This window comes from Nerophis lumbriciformis, linkage group LG21, assembly GCF_033978685.3.
Source record: "Nerophis lumbriciformis linkage group LG21, RoL_Nlum_v2.1, whole genome shotgun sequence".
In the NCBI taxonomy this organism is placed as follows: domain Eukaryota; kingdom Metazoa; phylum Chordata; class Actinopteri; order Syngnathiformes; family Syngnathidae; genus Nerophis; species Nerophis lumbriciformis.
The window spans coordinates 19,317,501-19,338,688 of record NC_084568.2 but is presented as its reverse complement, the minus strand read 5'-3'; the positions used below and the strand labels follow the sequence as shown (position 1 = coordinate 19,338,688).

The window sequence follows — 21,188 nt, the reverse complement described above, 5'->3', positions numbered from 1 at the left end:
TTAAGGAGAAACCTTAAATGTAGTTTAACTAGATGTAAAGCCTAGCGCTTCTATTATGAAGTGTGCGATTGGTTTGAGAAAGTGTCATCACAAGTTTTAATGTTGGATCATCTGTTTGCAATAAAAAAAAAGTCTCCTTTCGACATCCTGCCGACTGTCTTTCATTTCTGTTGAACTTTTATGTCATCTTACTTAGTAAATCAGTCACAGTAACAATCTACTATAAATGTTATGTTATCACTGCAACTTAACTGCAAACCTGAACACTGAAGTGAAGCACCACCCACATCGAGAATGACGCGCTCAGCAGATGTTTGCTGCAAGGATGTCACTTCTTCTCACGGCGAAAAATAGTTGGTTCCTAGTTTTTGTAACACCTCAATCGTAGGTTACTAGTTTACTAGTTCACCATTACATCAGTGAAGTAAACCCAGGATAGAACAGTGGTTAAGACTGCTGCCTCTGAGTCCGTAGTACTGAGTTCAAATCCTTGACTTTTAAAGTTGAGGAATTTGTTTTACCTCAATCATATATCACTGATTGCATTTGTAAATAAACAAAAATCATGAATTAACAAGATTCTGGATAGTTTAATAATTAACACTGTGGGCTCCCCAGTATCCCAACTCAGCAAGACCCATGATAGCATAGTGGTTAAGACTGCTGCATCTCAGTCAGTAGTGGTGGTTTCAAATGTCTTACTTTGAAAGTTTAGTTGTTTTGTTTTACCTCTAGAATAGTTCACTGATTACATTTGTATATGAACAAAAATGAAGAGATAACAAGACCCTGGATAGCATGGTGGTTAAGACTGCTACCTCTCAGTCAGTCGTATGAGGTTCAAATCCATGACTAGGAAAATGTAGATTTTTGTTTCATCTCTATCATAGTCCACTGATTGCATTTGTATATGAGCGAAAATCAGTGTATGACGGGACCCAGGATAGCTCAATGGTCAACACTGTGGGCTCCCAATACAGGGGTACTTGGTTCAAACCCCAGACAAGTAATCATTAATTTGGCTGAATGTCGTCAAAACTTGAGTAATGTTATGTGCTCGTTGCTTGAATAACATAAAATTTAAAAAATTAAGTCAATGCAAAAGATAATAATAATTGTCAAATAGTCAATGAATACACCTCAGGGGTTACCTGTGTGTGTGTGTGTATGAGTGTGTGTGTGTGTATGAGGATGTGCGAGTGAGCGTGTGAGTGTAATTCCTGAGGTGGGGGGAATAGGAGTAAAACTTAATAATAGAGAGCGTTGACCAATGAGCTCTCCTGGGTACGATTAAAAAAAAAAAAAAGTTAATTGGAACAGTTAAAAAAATAATTAAATAAGTTAATTTTTACGTTTTCATTACATGTAGAGGTGAAATATATCATCTGACACCTCCAATCAAAGCTTCAGAAGTTGCAAGTCAATTTAGTGGATTTGAACCCAGCACCCTTTACTCCAAGTCAACAGTCTTAACCACTGTGCTATTCTTGGTCTTGAGAAAGCTTGTATCCGGCTTGTATACAAAGCTAATCAGAGACTTGTTGTTGGGTAAACTACACTATAAACCAGTGGAATAAAATACTGTCAATCCGACTGGTATTGAACCCAGGACTGTTTAATCCTAATCAAGAGTCTTAACCACTCGGCCATCCTGGCACTGGTAAATCACGTTTTCCGGCTCATATAAAAAGCAAATCAGAGACTTAAGGTGGAACAAAATACTACCAACTTACCTGGGATTGAACCCAGCACCCTTCATTCCAAGTCAACAGTCTTACCCACTGTGCTATCCTGGGTCTTGCAAAGTCTTGTATCCGGCTTGTATAGAAAGCTAATCAGGGACTCTTTGCTTGGTAAAATACACAATCGTTTGACAGCCCTCATATATATATATATATATATTAGGGGTATGGGAAAAAATCGATTCGATTTCGAATCGCGATTCTCACGTTGTGCGATTCAGAATCTATTCTCATTTTTAAAAAATCGATTTTTTTATTTTTTATTGATTTTTTTTATTTATTTATTTTTATATATATATTTTTAATTAATCAATCCAACAAAACAATACACAGCAATACCATGACAATGCAATCCAATTCCAAAACCAAACCCGACCCAGCAACACTCAGAACTGCAATAAACAGAGCAATTGAGAGGAGACACAAACACGACACAGAACAAACCAAAAGTAGTGAAACAAAAATGAATATTATCAACAACAGTATCAATATTAGTTACAATTTCAACATAGCAGTGATTAAAAATCCCTCATTGACATTATCATTAGACATTTATAAAAATAAAAATAAAGAACAATAGTGTCACAGTGGCTTACACTTGCATCGCATCTCATAAGCTTGACAACACACTGTGTCCAATATTTTCACAAAAATAAAATAAGTCATATTTTTGGTTCATTTAATAGTTAAAACAAATTTACAATATTGCAATCAGTTGATAAAACATTGTCCTTTACAATTATAAAAGCTTTTTACAAAAATCTACTACTCTGCTTGCATGTCAGCAGACTGGGGTAGATCCTGCTGAAATCCTATGTATTGAATGAATAGAGAATCATTTTGAATCGGGAAAATATCGTTTTTGAATCGAGAATCGGGTTGAATTGAAAAATTATCGATTTTGAATCGAATCGTGACCCCAAGAATCGATATTGAATCGAATCGTGGTACACCCAAAGATTCGCAGCCCTACTCTAGGTATCAAATGCCTCCTTTGTCATGTCCACGTATCAATCCAGAGCTAACTCAACAAACCGTAAGAAACGTAGGTAAAAACTATTTAAAAAGGTTAAGTTCACTTTCTTGTGTTTGACAGAGACATTTTGGGGCAAGGAGGGTGCCAAATGACGATGTGTTCAAAACAGAAGACATAAAACGGCAGGTTTTAAGTTTCATGTGGGTCGAGGCGGAGGAGCCACAGTCACCCTTTACTGTGTACCTCTTGCTTGGCCCCCGTATAAACCGTTCGCTTGCCTAACAGAATTGCTATTGTGACATCCAGTGGACACATTCAGAACAGCAATTTCTTTTGTTAAAAAAAACAAACAAAGCAGCTAATTTTTATACTTGACAAACTCATCACATGGGCTGGAAAAAACCTGTTCGTGGGCAGCACGTTTGACACCCCTGATCTAGAGTTATGCCAAAATAACTTAAATATTTAAACACTACTATTCAAAGTTTGGGTAATGTTATAGTTGCCAAAAATATACAAACTATTTGTTAAAAAAAAAACCTCTGCCTTGTTTTAATGAATATTCAGGCCGACTACGCTACTGCATTTTAATGTTGATCATTATGGTGGTATGTGGAGAGCCAAGTGTTGTCTGAGGTGGTACTTGGTGAGAAAAGTTTGAGCATCACTGCCATTTGAGTAACAGCAGTGAAAGTAACAGGAGTGAGTTATTTGCATGTACAGTACCCGTCAAAAGTTTTGGAACCACTCATTTATAGCAGCTATACATGGCCGTCAAACTCGTTTTCATTGAAGACTGCTTGTGACTGCAAATAATATATGAATTCACCTATACATTTGATTATTATATATATTATATATTTGATTATTATATACATATTTAGGACAAGCGCTAGAAAATGGATGGATGGATATTTGTTTTACATACACTATAAAAAAAAAAAAAAGAGTCTACAGTAAAAAAAACCTGGCAACTCAGTCACCAGCATTTTATTGTGGTGAATGTTTATTTTACAACATATGGTAAATGGAAAAAGTGTACAACAGTTTTGTTTTTTCGAGAAAAAACTAGCATCGTCGTCACCAGAATTTTGCTGTAAAATTTACGGTGTTTTTTAAAACATAAAAAAATAAATGGAAACAGTACCCACTGTTTTATTTGTTTTAATCTGGCAACAGACCTGCCAATTTGTTTACCGTTAAAAAAATGTGGTACTGTTTTTCCATTTACAGTAATACACCGTAAAAACAACTGTAGATTTTACGGTTAAAAAAAAAAGATTTTTTTTACATTTAACAGTGATATTCTGTAAAAACCAGCGTACATTTTTACCATAAAATCTATTGTCATTTTCACAGTGTACAATTTGATGGATTAGTTACACTTTTGAATTTGGATATATTGTAAAATTAATCACAAGTTATTATATAAATTCACTTGAAAAAGAACCCAATATTTGGAAACAAATGCAATTTTACTGCCAGGTCTCACAGGAACATTTGCAAAAGGTTTTACTTGAATGCACGTCATTTATGACCCCCAAGGGGATTCTGAGCCTCTATTGTAGAAACGGTGTTCGAGTAACAGGACTGAGCGAAAACCTCGGGACACGGCGTAAGTATGAATTTTAAGTACATTAGTATATTAGTTGGGATAAAGAGCTAAACATACACTACATTGCCAAAAGTATTTGGCCACCTGCCTTGACTCACATATGAACTTGAAGTGCCATCCCATAGGGTTCAATATGATGTTGGTCCACCTTTTGCAGCTATTACAGCTTCAACTCTTCTGGGAAGGCTGTCCACAAGGTTGCGGAGTGTGTTTATAGGAATTTTTGACCATTCTTCCAAAAGCGCATTGATGAGATCACACACTGATGTTGGTCGAGTAGGCCTGGCTCTTCGTTCTAATTCATCCCAGAGGTGTTCTATCGGGTTCAGGTCAGGACTCTGTGCAGGCCAGTCAAGTTCGTCCACACCAGACTCTATCATCCATGTCTTTATGGACCTTGCTTTGAGCACTGGTGCACAGTCATGTTGGAAGGGGAAGGGGCCCGCTCCAAACTGTTCCCACAAGGTTGGGAGCATGGAATTGTCCAAAATGTTTTGGTATCCTGGAGCATTCAAAGTTCCTTTAATTGGGGCTAAGGGGCCAAGCCCAACTCCTGAAAAACAAACCCACACCATAATTCCTCCTCCACCAAATTTCACAATTTGCACAATGCAGTCCGAAATGTACCGTTCTCCTGGCAACCTCCAAACCCAGACTCGCCCATCAGATTGCCAGATGGAAAAGCGTAATTCACCGCTCCAGAGAAGGCGTCTCCACTGCTCTAGAGTCCAGTGGCGACGCTTTGCATTGGACTTGGTGATGTATGGCTTAGATGCAGCTGCTCGGCCTTGAAAACCCATTCCATGAAGCTCTCTGCGTACTGTACGTGGGCTATTTGGAAGGTCACATGAAGTTTGGAGCTCTGTAGCAACTGACTGTGCAGAAAGTCGGCGACCTCTTTGCGCTTCAGCATCCGCTGACCCCTCTCTGTCAGTTTACGTGGCCTACCACTTGGTGGCTGAGTTGCTGTTGTTCCCAAACTCTTCCATTTTCTTATAATAAAGCCGACAGTTGACTTTGGAATATTTAGGAGCGAGGAAATTTCACAACTGGATTTGTTGCACAGGTGGCATCCTATGACAGTTCCACGCTGGAAATCACAGAGAGCGGCCCATTCTTTCACACGTTTGTAGAAACAGTCTCCATGCCTAAGTGCTTGATGTTATACACCTGTGGCCGGGCCAAGTGATTAGGACACCGGATTCTGATCATTTGGATGGGTGGCTAAATACTTTTGGCAATATAGTGTATATAAATTATGTCTGTCAACGTTAATTGCACAATTTATTTTTGACCGCACTTGCTCCTTTACTAATGCTTACGCCAGTGCAAAGATGAGTGGAAAATCTTGCTTAAAACGGGACTTTAAAACAGTTTTGAGCAAATAAATGACGTGCATTCATGTAAAACATTTTAAAAATGTTCCTGTATGACATTTTGACAGTAAAAGTGCATAATGTACAAATTGTTGGTCTTTTTTTCCAAAGTTCATTTATTTTGGAAGCCAAAGTTATGGAAATCAAAGTTAAAAAATGCGATGAATAAAAAAACTTTGACGGCCCTAATATGAATATAATATAAACTACATACAAAATACATGATATATGAAAACAAACAGAAGAGTACTGAAAATATTGATCTGATACCAATACTAGCCTTGGTATTTGCATTGATCCGCCCACACCTATTTTCCAGAACAAATGGAAGTTATAAGTTGTTGGTGGCATAGATATAACTAGATATGCCGATTGAAACAAGGACACTGGCAATAACCTCGTCATAGGTCATTTGAAATGGAATGTATAGTATATTATCACATGATTCGACCTTCACCATAAAATAAACAGCATGAAAATCAGTTGAGAAATAAGTACGTTGTCATTTATTTGTGACAAATTGTATCGCATTATCTTAAATCGGGATGTGCTTGGATGGATCAATGACTTTGTACCTTTTTTTCCATATAAGGCATGTCAAACCCAATGCAGGGGGGCCAAATGTGGCCCGCCAAAGACTGAAAATGTTTTCTGGCTAATTGTACTTATTTTATTTTGACAGAGAAAAATCACTGCATATTAGTGCTGGGAATCTTTGGCCACCTCACCATTTGATTCGATTCCAATTCTTGGAGTGATGATTTGATTCAGAATCCATTTTCGACTAAACACGATTTTTCTATTATATTATTTGGTATAGAAATTTTTATTAAAAAGATTCAAAACAAGCTACAGGTTGCGAAAACTCCTCTTAGCTCATACTTGCCAACCCTCCCGAATTTTCCGGGAGACTCCCGAAATTCAGCGCCTCTCCCGAAAACCTCCCGGGACAAATATTCTCCCGAAAGTCTCCCGATTTTCAGCCGGAGCTGGAGGCCACGCCCCCTCCAGCTCCATGCGGACCTGAGTGAGGACAGCCTTTTTTTTTATGACGGGTGACAAGAACTAAATCATCCAGACTAGAGATAAATTGTATTATTATGTTTATCTTACCTAAAAATAAATATATTTATTATATTAAAAAAACAAAAACTAAATACATTTTTACTATATTTTGCTAAAAACATCAAAATGAATTGTATTTTTATTTGTATTTTTTCTGACTCCAGCCATAGAATTATACATTAAAATAAACATATTGGAAATAATTAATTTTAAATGATCATAATAATTCATTTAAAATGACCATATTTAATTATTAAAATAATTGCTTGTTTATCAACAACTTTAGCATTTTATTCATTACATTTTGAAGCTCTCAGAAGCCAAGTTATGTTATATTCCCTAAGATTTATTTATGCAAGTTTGAAGTATCAATTATCTAAACACAGTTTTGTTTGCATATTTTCAGGATATATATATATATATATATATATATATATATATATATATATATATATATATATGTATATATGTATGTATATACTGTATATATATGTATGAAATACTTGACTTGGTGAATTCTAGCTGTCAATATACTCCTCCCCTCTTAACCACGCCCCCGTCCCACCCCCGACCACGCCCCCTACCCCCCCATCTCCCGAAATCGGAGGTCTCAAGGTTGGCAAGTATGTCTTAGCTGCTAACGTAAGACTTGTATGCACAGTGTTGGCCTAAAAAACTTAAAAATAAAAATACTTTTTATTTACAAAAATCACAATGTTATAAAGGAAAATAGAGCAACTCTAACCCAACCCTAACTTTACAATACTTAGGATAGAACTTTACAAAGCAAATGAGGAAAAAAACAACTAAATTGTGTAAATACAATACTAAATTAATAGAGGAAAACCAGACATTTGTAAAAGCAACAGTATCAATGATTGTTCAATGTCTTTTTTTTTTTTATTCAAAAATTTATTTTTTGAAAAAACATTTTTGGCAAAACAATAATGAACATTTTATATATATATATATATATATATATATATATATATATATATATATATATATATATATATATATATATATATATATATATATATATATATATATATATATATAATTTTTTTAAAACATTTTTTAATCAAGTGAAAATCACAAATTGGATGTGAATCGATTTTTTGACCATTCTTAGTGCATATTTTCAAAACTTTAATATTATCTGTGCATGCAACAACATATTCCCAGTTTGTCAAAAATAAATTAATCAACTTGTCATTGATTTCAAAGCAAGATATCCATCAATGTTTTTTGTAATAATCACTACTGCCTATGCAAATTGTGATACAAGGCTAATATACATTTAAATTCATAAATATTTACTGCTGCAAGTGGCCCTCTGAGGGCACCTGTAGTTGCGATGTGGCCCTCAATAAAAACACTCCTGATATAAGGAGCCTTTGACTCACTTCCTGGGTAAACAAGCAGCTGTTTGTCTGCTCTAGGTGTATTTTTATTTAAAGGGATAAGCAAGCCTTGAGTCTCGAGCTAATCCACTTTAAGGAGCACACAGGTGACATCGTTTAAAGGACACACACACTAGAAGCTAATCAACAGTTGCAGGTGCGTTTTGTGACATAGCCCCTTGTATGCTTTTATTTAAAATTATTTTAACCTTTTTCTTCTTCCTACGCAGCGTTACACCGTGGTTTAAAAAAGCAACGCCCGCATCCCGGAATGGATTCTATCCTGTCACTGGGCGCCCCCTTCAAACATCTGAGGAGCACATGCGTGTTGGACAAGAGTAGCCCCCCAAAAAGAGGAGCGAAAGGCCGCAGGAGCAGCTTCACGCGCAGGACTAGCATCAGCAGGAGGAGAAGTCTGCCCTGCAGCAGCCAAAAAGTCCCGGACTCTTGGCTGCGAGCGTATCAGGCCGAACTGAAGCGAGAGAGGTCAGTCAAGCGACCGAAACATAATCGATTTAATCAATCGTCAATGTGAGGAATTCTTAATCATAACCGTAAAGAATATGCAATGGGAGGTGAAATGTCTGCTCACAAAAAGATGGCCATTAAAAGGTTACCGTATTTTTCGGAGTACAAGTCGCACCGGCCGAAAATGCATAATAAAGAAGGAAAAAAACATATATAAGTCGCACTGGAGTATAAGTCGCATTTTTTGGGGAAATTTATTTGATAAAACCCAACACCAAGAACAGACATTTGAAAGGCAATTTAAAATAAATAAAGAATAGTGAACAACAGGCTGAATAAGTGTACGTTATATGAGGCATAAATAACCAACTGAGAACGTGCCTGGTATGTTAACGTAACATATTATGGTAAGAGTCATTCAAATAACTATAACATATAGAACATGCTATACGTTTACCAAACAATCTGTCACTCCTAATCGCTAAATCCCATGAAATCTTATACGTCTAGTCTCTTACGTGAATGAGCTAAATAATATTATTTGATATTTTTACGGTAATGTGTTTATAATTTCACACATAAGTCGCTCCTGAGTATAAGTCGCACCCCCGGCCAAACTATGAAAAAAACTGCGACTTATAGTCCGAAAAATACGGTATTTAAAAGGGCTTTTTGCCGTACACGACATATTTGTCTTAATGGTGAACATTTTAGCCGCTCAATAGATTTCACCGTTTCAATGATGTTGAATGGTTGGTCTTTTCTTCAGTTCAAATTAGTTTTGTGGTTTTAAGCACAAAAAATGTCAAGCTGAGTTTTTTTTTCATAAGGATTATTACCATTAATGTCCTAATGTAACATACAAAATACAAGATATGGAAATTCGGTGTTTGTGCTTTTTTTTTTTTGGTTCATCCAATCTCCTTATTTTGGCCTTTTTCAAACTTTATAACGTACAGTTCCAACTGGTAAATGTTTTTAGTACTTTTTGCACAATTTGGTGTTTTCTGACGACGAGTTGTTCATTTGCATATTATCTGCATGTTACAATTAATTTTGACATGTGACAGCATTTTGAATCCTTATGCAAATTACAATTTAAAGTTGCAGTGTGTTGTTGTACCAGACTAGAGGTTTGGTTATGGTAACTATTTTGAAAATGTATACATTTACAATGTAATAAATCATAACGTGCAAATTCTCATTTCTCTTCACAACATGTCCAAAAAGGAGTTGGAAGAAGCAAGGCTTATTTAATCAATCAATCAATCAATGTTTATTTATATAGCCCTAAATCACAAGTGTCTCAAAGGGCTGCACAAGCCACAACGACATCCTCGGTACAGAGCCCACATAAGGGCAAGGAAAAACTCACCCCAGTGGGACGTCGATGTGAATGACTATGAGAAACCTTGGAGAGGACCGCATATGTGGGTAACCCCCCGCCCCCCTCTAGGGGAGGGGGTTCATTAATTTCTAACACATGTTCACTTCTTGTCTTGTAACAATTTACATCCTATAGTGAATTCTAAATACAGTAGTTTTCTTTAGGTCTTCAAATCAATTCATTCATTCATATTAGCACATTGATTCTTTTGCTTATTAATCCATTCCATAATTAATATACTAAATGTCTCAAGTGTTGTACGTGCATACAAATGTTTTAAGTTAGATTTTTCCCTTTTATTGAAAATAATTGTTGTAGATTAAGTAGCAGGTTGGTTTGATTTGTACAAAATTTTCGCTGTATGCAGCTGCACCAAATCATTAAGTTTTAGTCATTTTGATTCCACAAAAAGGATTTGAATGTGCTCTTTATCCAACATTATGTATTCTAACCGCCCTCGTTTGTTCACTTGGATCAAGTGCAGACATTTAAGCCTTTGCTAATCTGCTTTGCCACGTGCTGTGTGTCTTCAGGAAAAGACAGCAAGCTTTACTGGCTAAGAAGAACGCTGAAAGGTGCGTCAGAAAAACACACTTCCGGAGCCATCATTGCCTCGCAAGGGTACGTCACTTTTTGAACTTTCAACTATGAAAAAAAAAATCAAATGTATCCAGTATTCCACATCTTTTCTCCCACATGCAGAAAAACACCACGACTAGAAGGGCAGCAGCAACAAAAAAGGATGATTCTCTCTTTGGAGCCTTCCAGGGTCTCAGTCTAGATGGAGTGCTGGGAGCCGTGAATGGAACTCCTGCTTCTGGAGGCGGAGGAGATCAGTGCAAAGTTATGTGAGCACGAGAAGGAACTCCTCTTTGCACATGGCGTAGTGTTCTTATTTGAAAGAAAACGAGCCTCCAGATTAAAACAATTTGACGACGCCACACGAGGAGATGGCTTTAAGACCAACTTTTATTTTATGTATAAAAAAAATGGATCACCAACCGTGCGTGCTAACATGTGGAAGATGCACTACTTAATGACATGAGGCAGGTATTTAGGATGTTAATCATAATTGGAAGGGATACAGTCTGGAAAACAAGGTTTTAAATTAATCGAGTCCCATTGTTCTATTATTCTCTTTGCTCCATCTTTACTTTGGGGGGCTTTAAGAAAGACCTGTTCTTTTTCTCCTTGCTCTTTCCTTTAGCCTGGAAGTTCCTCCAACTGTCCACGCGGCCATCCCGCGTTTCCTGCAAAGTATTTTTTTTTTAACAGAATGCACAAATATAACGACTAAAGGTGATAATACCTCAAAGTTTTTCTGCCATTCCCTGTCTCGCTTTGCTTTCTCTGCCGTTTCAATTTCTTCCTCTCTCGCTCTTTTCCTGCAGTACGGAATCAGTTGTGAAAACTGATGTTTTTTTGTTTATAGAATAAAACAATTTGTCACTTACCTTTCATGCATATCTTTTGCTTCCCTTTCCTTCCTCTTGATGGCAAGTTCAGCAAACAGCTTCATGGTCTGTTTATACACTGCTTGCCTAAACTGGTAGAAAAAAAAGCCCACTTCACTTCCTCCTCAGGACTAGGGTTGGAATTTGGACCAATAATTTGATTCCTTTAAGAGGTTAGGGTCAAAACAAGTACTATTCTCATGGGGCTATTTCCAAGCAATATATAAAAAGCAAGCCTTTGAACCTGGGAATAAATGATAAAAGTTCCTTTCCCACACTGACGACACTGGGCACACTGACCAAGACATTGGCAAAACCGGTCTGTTTTGTAGCGCCTACGCAGTTTATATTAACATTTTTAGAAGGACACAAGTGTTGCTGGCCTTGCTTTTTCTTTAAGTACACTTTTTGCTGTGCGCCTCTTTATTTTTGTTTTAAGTTTTTTGGGGAGTGTTTTTTTTCCTATATTTTTCCCAGGAGTACACATTCATATTTGTGAAAACCCCCTAAAATCATTTACACACACTAGAGAGGGTGGTGTTTCAATCAGGGTTTTATGCTGCCGAGTATGATCACCCATGACAGAAATTGGCTTATGTGTGTGTACACACACACACACACACACACACACACACACACACACACACACACACACACACACACACACACACACACACACACACACACACACACACACACACACACACACACACACACACACTATGTTCCCTCTAAGCTGCACACCTGTCAAGCTTCGCACAGCAAATCAGTGCATGTAATACAACCAACCTAAAAGATTTATTCTAATATACTAAAGCGACTCGTGACAGTTGACAACAAACAGTCACACAGATTAAACAATAAACTGTTAGTCAATTACTGTAACGTCTGCTAAGACATTTTTTAAGATGACCAAGCAATTAGTGTCGGCTGTAACGTCAACACACACTAGACCAGGGTTCGGTAACCTTTACCAGTCAAATAGCCATTTGGTTTGGTGGTAGCAGGGGTGAAGAGTCAGGGCTGCATGGGATTCTGGGTATTTGTTCTGTTGTGTTTATGTTGTGTTAAGGTGCAGATGTTCTCCCGAAATGTGTTTGTCATTCTTGTTTGGTTTTGGTTCAAAGTGTGGCGCATTATTAGTAAGAGTGTTAAAGTTGTTTTATATGGCCACCGTCAGTGTAACCTGTGTGGCTGTTGAGCAAGTATGCCTTGCTGTCACTTGCGTGTGCAAGCAGAAGATGCATATAACAAAAGGCTGGGCTTGCACGCTGTTTGTACAGATTGTAGAGGGCGCTAAATGCTGTACCATCATGGCACGCCCTTATTATTATTGTAAGGGTGAAAATCGGAGAATATAAATCCCCGGAATTTTCTGCGAGAGGTACTGAAATCCGGAAGTCAATCAAATATACTGCAGAAGGAGGGAAAAATAAAAACTGATGAAAAATACATGTAAATGTATTTAATTACACAGTGCTAAACTAAATAAATTCTAACTATATAATAAATACATATGTTTCTTAAGTGAACTGTCATTAAAGGCCTACTGAAATGCGATGTTCTTATTTAAACGGGGATAGCAGGTCCATTCTATGTGTCATACTTGATCATTTTGCGATATTGCCATATTTTTGATGAAAGGATTTAGTAGAGAACATCGACGATAAAGTTCGCAACTTTTGGTCGCTGATAAAAAAAGCCTTGCCTGTACCGGAAGTAGAAGACGAATAGCGTGACGTCACAGGTTGTGGAGCTCCTCACATCTGCACATTGTTTACAATCATGGCCACCAGCAGCGAGAGCGATTCGGACCGAGAAAGCGACGATTTTCCCATTAATTTGAGCGAGGATGAAAGATTTGTGGATGAGGAAAGTGAGAGTGAAGGACTAGAGGGCAGTGGGAGCGATTCAGATAGGGAAGATGCTGTGAGAGGCGGGTGGGACCTGATATTCAGCTGGGAATGACTAAAACAGTAAATAAACACAAGACATATATATACTCTATTAGCCACAACACAACCAGGCTTATATTTAATATGCCACAAATGAATCCCGCATAACAAACACCTCCCCCCTCCCGTCCATATAAGCCGCCAATACAACTCAAACACCTGCACAACACACTCAATCCCACAGCCCAAAGTACCGTTCACCTCCCCAAAGTTCATACAGCACATATATTTCCCCAAAGTCCCCAAAGTTACGTACGTGAGACTTTTTGAGACTTGTATTAGTAGGTTGCACAGTGAAGTACATATTCCGTACAATTGACCACTAAATGGTAACACCCGAATAAGTTTTTCAACTTGTTTAAGTCGGGGTCCACTTAAATTGATTCATGATACAGATATATACTATCATATATACTATCATCATAATACAGTCATCACACAGGATAATCATCAGGGTGTATACATTGAATTATTTACGTGACATGCACATAGCGGCACGCACGTACGGGCAAGCGATCAAATGTTTGGAAGTGTACTCACGGTACCGTGTCTGCGTATCCAACTCAAAGTCCTCCTGGTAAGAGTCTCTGTTGTCCCAGTTCTCCACAGGCCAATGGTAAAGATTGACTGTCATCTTTCGGGAATGTAAACAATGAAACACCGGCCGTGTTTGTGTTGCTAAAGTCGGCCGCAATACACCGCTTCCCTCCTACAGCTTTCTTCTTTGCTGTCTCCATTGTTCATTGAACAAATTGCAAAAGATTCACCAACACAGATGTCCAGAATACTGTGGAATTTTGCGATGAAACAGACGACTTAATAGCTGGCCACCATGCTGTCTCAAAATGTCCTCCACAATCCGCGACGTCACGCGCTGACGTCATTATACCGAGACGTTTTCAGCAAGATATGTTGCGCGAAATTTCAAATTGCACTTTAGTAAACTAACCCGGCCGTATTGGCATGTGTTGCAATGTTAAGATTTCATCATTGATATAAATAAATAAAATGATAAATGGGTTGTACTTGTATAGCGCTTTTCTACCTTCAAGGTACTCAAAGCGCTTTGACACTACTTCCACATTTACCCATTCACACACACATTCACACACTGATGGAGGGAGCTGCCATGCAAGGCGCTAACCAGTAGTGGGTTTCAGTAGGCCTTTAACATTTAAGTGCAAATGAAAATACAGCTTCACCACTTTGTCATAATTTTTGCGCTTAAAGAAACTATGAATGAAGCACCAGATTTCTTCAGTTTAATGTTGTCTCTCTATCTGTGTTGGCCCTGCGATGAGGTGGCGACTTGTCCAGGGTGTACCCCGCCTTCAACCTGAATGCAGCTGGAATAGGCTCTCGCACCCCCCGTCACCCCAAAAGAGACAAGCGGTTTGTTTGACATTGTCATTACTGCCACAAGTGGTGGAAAAGTGTATTACAACAGAGTACTGCTGCGGCCAATATGGACCACAGCTGAGAAACATGTTTTCGGAGGTTTGGATGGTTAAGAACCGCTGCTGTATCCCATGCTATGTTTTAAGGTAAACAAAATATGATCTCTGAAAGGGCTACACGTCTCAAATACTACTGTACACAAAAAACACGATTTTAGTTATATTATTATAAGTGGGCCAAATCACTAATAATAATTTAATTCAAATTCAAACTATGCAGACTTAATCTTGACGTTCATTCCGTGGGCTGCAAGTAGGACTTTGGTACTGCAATTCTTCTGACTTGTACTTACACATTCTGGGTCTTCCTCCTCCACGATTTGAGGTTTTCCATCCTTCTTTAACTGCTTCTTTTTCTCTTTTATCTGTGGCGAGTAGAAAAAAAAATGAAATCAGAACATTGCCAAATCCTCCCAAGTGCCAAATAACCCCCCAGGTAGTCACTCACCATGTGCTCCACGTATTCCCTTCCCGCCTGGATCACATCTAAAGCCCTCTTCTTCTGTTCTGGCTCCTGAAGGTTTTTGTATGCCTTGTCGACCGCTAGAATGGAGAGAGAAAAAAAAGGCATTCAAAATGACAGCAGGTGATTCGCACCGATAAGGGCCACATGTATACCTTCAAAAGCTAGCTGTGCTCGGTCTGGGTCATCCTGATTTTTGTCTGGATGGACCAAAATGGATAACTGCAGAGAAGATTTGGGAGATGTAAAGACAAAATGTCACATCGACATCAAATACTACACACAATTTACTGCTTTGATGGTGTGGGCGATATTGCACATTTTAGTATCCATCCGATACCAAGTACAGTGGAACCCCGATTTACAAACCCCTCTGTATGCAAACTTTTTGATTTAGGAACTTTTAGATCAAGCCGAATATGTATTTGTGGACGAATGCTTCATTAATGCGCCTGCAGGCAAGAAAGCGGGGCCAAACATTGTCGACTTGCTGCACAGGAAGAGTCTGGTCTCAACACTCCAGCACCATGTGTGCCTTTTCTTTGACGTTTTGCCTTTTGACAAGTTTTGTGCATTTTGCCAACTCAAGATTCCCAAAAACGCAACAGACCAGCGTGAAAAGAAGACATGAATCACAGTGAAGTTATTAAAAACAAGAAAAAAGTCATGTACAATGATGGTGATCACAAGCATGACCACAGCACAGGAAGTAACCACATCAAGTTTTAATTGTGAGGAGACCGGTCTGTTTTTTTAGCCATAGCAGACATATATCACAGTATTGATATTTCAATATTTCTTCTCTCTTTTCAGGACGGCCCCTAGCTCTTCCAAAGCACAAACATGCAGACACGGCTCCACCCTCCCCCGGTTTGCTCCTTCCTTGTCGGTTATCTGCAGTTATTGTAAAGTGGATTTCTACTTTATCAATGTTTAATATTGATACAATATGGTTGATCCATCACCTTGTTATGTTTGTTTGATATGCAGCATTGTATATCACCTTATATTGTGTTCAAAGTGTACAAACCTTAACTAAAATATGGACTTTTGTCGAGGCTGCAACCCATTATTCATTATAAAATACAGTAAATACAGTGGAACCCTGATTTACGAACATAATTGGTTTTTGAACATGGTTGGCAAATAGTGAAGCAGAGTTCCCCATAAAAAACAATGTTAACATAAATAACTGGTTTTGGCTTTGACAAAAATCGCTATTTTATAATAAATGCAAACTTTGAAGACCCTATGTGTGTGTGTGTGTGTGTACAAAAGTTTGAACACACCTTCTCATTTCAATTAGTTTTTTATTTATATTTTCATGACTATTTACCTTGTAGTCACTGAAGGCATCAAAACTATGACACCTGTGAAGTGAAAACCATTTCAGGTGACTACCTTTTGAAGCAAATGCAAAGAGTGTGCAAAGCAGTAATCAGAGCAAAGAGTGGCTATTTTGAAGAAACTAGAAAATAAAACATGTTTTCAGTTATTTCACCTTTTTTTGTTAAGTACATAACTCCACGTGTATTCATTCATAGTTTTGATGCCTTCAGTGACAATCTACAATGTAAATAGTCATGAAAATAAAGAAAACAAATTGAATGAGGTGTGTCTAAACTTTTGGCCTGTACTGTGTGTGTGTAAGTATGTAATTATATATATATATCTCAATATATATATATACATATGTATATATATATATATCTCAATATATATCGATACTAGCTTTGGCATCTACAGAAAAGAGCTATAAGGATTATTCATAAAGTAGATTACTTAGAACACACTAACATATTATTTATTAATTCTGCTTTATAGAGACTACAGGAGCTAGTAAAGTTACAGACATTATGTGCTATGTTTAAGGCTAAAAGTAGAACATTACCAGCAAATTTACAAAAAATGTTTGTCATCACTTCTGAGAATGAAGAGGATAGAAGAAAGGGTCATTTCCAACATCAGTATTCAAGGACAACTTTAAAACAAATGTGTATATCAGTGGTGGGGGTTCAACTATGGAATTCTCTTTACAACGAGATAAAAGACTGTAAAAATATATTCCAATTGAAAAAAATATATCAAGACAGAACAATAAGATCATATGGACAGCTATAAGTGTTTACAATTTGCTTTATATTTATTATTTTACTTATTTTTTTGTCTGGTTTTGTATTTGTTTTGTATCATCCCGTGAGGTGTAGATTACTTTTTTTTTTGTTCGGTTTGTACTTCATGAAGTTTTGCACTTGTGTTTTTTTTGTTTGTTTTCATTATATTTGGATGTATTTGTTTGGCCTGGATGGCCCTAAATTTCTTAAACTTCAATGAAAAGAAGACAGAAGTAATAGTGTTTGAACCTAGTGGTACCTGTGAGCTCCCCCCTGTTGACTTTGGCCCTTTGGCTTTGCACGTTAAGGCCATGATCACCAACCTGGGCTTTCGTATTGACAGTGATTTTAAATTGAACCGTCAGATTGGCACAGTGTGAAAGCCAGCTTTTTTTATTTTTTATTTACGTCAGCTGGCCAAGGTTAAAAACCTTTTTTCTAGGCAACAGTTAGAGACAGTAATCCATGCCTTTATCACATCTCGGCTGGATTACTGTAACTCTTTGTATTTTGGAATTAGTCAGTCCTCCCTCTCACGTCTGCAGCTGGTCCAAAATGCAGCTGCCCGACTATTAACTAACAAGAAAAAGAGAGCACATTACTCCGGTTTTAGTCTCCCTTCACTGGCTGCCTGTGTCTTTTAGAGTCAATTTTAAAATGATCTTACTCGTTTTTAAATCCTTACGTGGTCTTGCCCCACCGTACCTCTCTGAGCTGCTCCATCGCTATGCCCCCAACCGGTCCCTCAGGTCAGCTGATCCTGGAGGTACCCAAAACAAAGCGCAAGCTCAGAGGGGACAGAGCCTTCTCTGTTGCGGGTCCCAAACTCTGGAACGATCTCCCTCTCCATGTGAGACAGGCCCCTTCTTTGGCTATTTTTAAGACCCTTCTTAAAACCCATTTTTATTCACTGGCTTTTAACCCAGCATGAGACTTTAAACTGTTTTAATTTTTTTTTTTTTTAACTGTTTTTAACTTTTTAACTGCTTTTTATCGAACAAATTGATTTTAGGGTAATTTGTATTAGCTTTTGAATGTTTATTTTTACTTCCGTTTTAAATGTTATTTTTTAGTCTGTCCTTTGCCTCTATTTCTTTGTGTTGTACAGCCCTTTGTTCTTCAACTGTGGTTGTTTTTAAAGGGCTTTATAAATAAAGCTGGTATGGTATGGTTTGTATGAAATCAATTAAGCCAGAGTATGTATTATGTTGGAGGGGACAGGAAAATATAAGATATTCTTCATCCTGTTCCTTCTCAGGCATTGGTGAGTAAATGTGTGTTTAGTGGCTGAGGTTTAATTGTCTATTGATCAAAGATGCACATCAATGAAGGAGATAAAGAACAAGAAAGTTTGATCATATTACGCCTATACTGGCTCACCTGCACTGGCTTCCTGTGCACTTAAGATGTGATTTTAAGGTTTTACTACTTACGTATAAAATACTACACGGTCTAGCTCCAGCCTATCTTGTCGATTGTATTGTACCATATGTCCCGGCAAGAAATCTGCGTTCAAAGAACTCCGGCTTATTAGTGATTCCCAGAGCCCAAAAAAAGTCTGTGGGCTATAGAGCGTTTTCTACTCGGGCTCCAGTACTATGGAATGCCCTCCCGGTAACAATTAGAGATGCTACCTCAGTAGAAGCATTTAAGTCCCATCTTAAAACTCATTTGTATACTCTAGCATTTAAATAGACCCCCCTTTTAGACCAGTTGATCTGCCGTTTCTTTTCTTTTCTCCTCTGCTCCCCTCTTCCTTGTGCATACCTGCCAACTTTTGAAATCAGAAAAACCTGCAAAATGATTATTAGCATTCAGACAGGTTAAAATGTTGCTAAAACCATCACTTTTCTATCAGTCACAGTGACTTTTCCACTTGTATCGCTAGCAACGGCATTAGACTTGTGTTTATTTGTCCCAACGGGGTCTTTTACATCGCTAATTCCTCCGTGTCCGATCGAAAAATCTTGTCTGCACAAAGTGCAATTCGCGTAGTTTTCACCCTTTTTGGAACGGATAATTATTCCCGAATAGGCTTTTGAATATTCTTCACGGAATGACTGCAGTTTTCTTTTCGGTTTAAGACTCGTTTGCGATTTTTCTCCAGCTGATTCCATGATCGTTCGCTCGTTTGGAAACAATGGCAACTGGTGCCTCGTGCTTGGCAGCGGTGCTATAAATAGCCTCGCGCATTGCATTCGGAATGGCTCGATAGGAAGTTACGGGAAGCAGTGTCGATTGTCATTGTTGTTACGCGATTTCGTGAATAAAACTTTTTTTTAAATTTTTTTTTTTAATTAATGAAAAAACGTATTTTTTATCACTGCAACCGTAACCCGGAATAGGTTGATGAAAACTGTACTAATTACGGGAAAACCGGAGTAGTTGGCAGGTATGCTTGTGGGGGTGGGGGTGGGGGGGGGGGGGCACAGGTCCGGTGGCCATGGATGAAGTGCTGGCTGTCCAGAGTCGGGACCAGGGGTGGACCGCCCGCCTGTGCATCGGCTGGGAACATCTCTGCGCTGCTGACCCGTCTCCGCTTGGGATGGTGTCCTGCTGGCCCCACTATGGACTGGACTCTTACTATCATGTTGGATCCACTATGGACTGGACTCTCACAATATTATGTCAGACCCACTCGATATCCATTGCATTCTGTCTCCCCTAGAGGGGGGGGGGGGAGGTTACCCACATATGCGGTCCTCTCCAAGGTTTCTCATAGTCACTCACATCGACGTCCCACTGGGGTGAGTTTTTCCTTGCCCTTATGTGGGCTTTGTACCGAGGATGTTGTTGTGGCTTGTGCAGCCCTTTGAGACACTTGTGATTTAGGGCTATATAAATAAACATTGATTGATTGATTGATAAATAAAAAATGAATGAACTAAATGGTCCCTAGTGTGTGAATGTGAGAGTGAATGTTGTCTGTCTATCTGTGTTGGCCCTGTGATGAGGTGGCGACTTGTCCAGGGTGTACCCCGCCTTCCGCCCGAATGCAGCTGACATAGGCTTCAGCACACCCCGCGGCCCCAAAAAGGGACAAGCGGTAGTAAATGGATGGATGGATGAATGAAATGACCCAGTTTCCCCCCACGGTTTTGCTTACCGCCCGGAACCTTTTCTTTAGCTCAACATCAGTTGCATCTGGGTCAACTTGCAGCACCTACACATGTAAACAACAACAACAACAACACACAGGTTAGTTTGGAACACATTTTTGAAGGATGATGCATTTGTCAACAGCAAGGGTTTACCTCGAAGGGGTTGAGATTGAAGTAGGACGAGCCAGGCCTGAGCAGTCGATCTATTTGCTGCTTGGAGGTTAACACAGAGTCTCTTTTCTCGATCTGCTTCACCTGTCGAACACATGTTTTGGACAATAAAGCGCTAAGGAATGAAGTAAAAAAAAGAAAAAAAAAAGGATTATTTAGCGAAGAATCGACGCTAAGTGGCGGGGTCTTGTTGAAAACACCACATTGTGGAACGTGATGACATCGATCGAACATGGTCAAACATTGTTACTCGGCGTGTCCTCGTACTGACAGACAAACAACGACAATGTTTAAGCAACTATTACTAACATTGATGTCGTTTGAGTTAGTCGTGGTGTGGAAATATATCACATTGATAGGCTAGTCACTCGATGTTTGCCATGTTAGCTTGTCGTTAGCTGTTGCTCATGTCTAAGCGAGGCCTGGCGGGTCCGCACTCGC

General features: G+C 38.5%; 2 protein-coding genes across 2 annotated transcripts in view; one reads left to right on the top strand and one right to left on the bottom strand.

Moving 5' to 3' along the window:
* Positions 1–8,240: 8,240 nt before the first annotated feature.
* On the top strand, positions 8,241–11,485 carry LOC140679678 (uncharacterized). Its single transcript, XM_072915564.1, has 4 exons — positions 8,241–8,334; positions 8,408–8,663; positions 10,566–10,653; positions 10,735–11,485. The coding sequence occupies exons 2-4, from the start codon at positions 8,449–8,451 to the stop codon at positions 10,882–10,884; spliced, it is 453 nt and encodes a 150-aa protein (XP_072771665.1). The 5' UTR covers positions 8,241–8,334; positions 8,408–8,448; the 3' UTR covers positions 10,885–11,485.
* Positions 10,984–21,188, bottom strand: part of dnajc8 (DnaJ (Hsp40) homolog, subfamily C, member 8) — a 10,390-nt gene continuing 185 nt past the window's right edge. Inside the window, exons 2-9 of the mRNA XM_061982769.1 lie at positions 20,730–20,831; positions 20,582–20,638; positions 15,517–15,583; positions 15,347–15,441; positions 15,192–15,263; positions 11,487–11,578; positions 11,342–11,417; positions 10,984–11,282 (exon numbers count right to left, since the gene is read on the bottom strand). Coding sequence (XP_061838753.1) covers positions 11,163–11,282; positions 11,342–11,417; positions 11,487–11,578; positions 15,192–15,263; positions 15,347–15,441; positions 15,517–15,583; positions 20,582–20,638; positions 20,730–20,831 — 681 coding nt within the window. The 3' untranslated portion in view covers positions 10,984–11,162. The remainder of the gene's footprint in view (positions 11,283–11,341; positions 11,418–11,486; positions 11,579–15,191; positions 15,264–15,346; positions 15,442–15,516; positions 15,584–20,581; positions 20,639–20,729; positions 20,832–21,188) is intronic.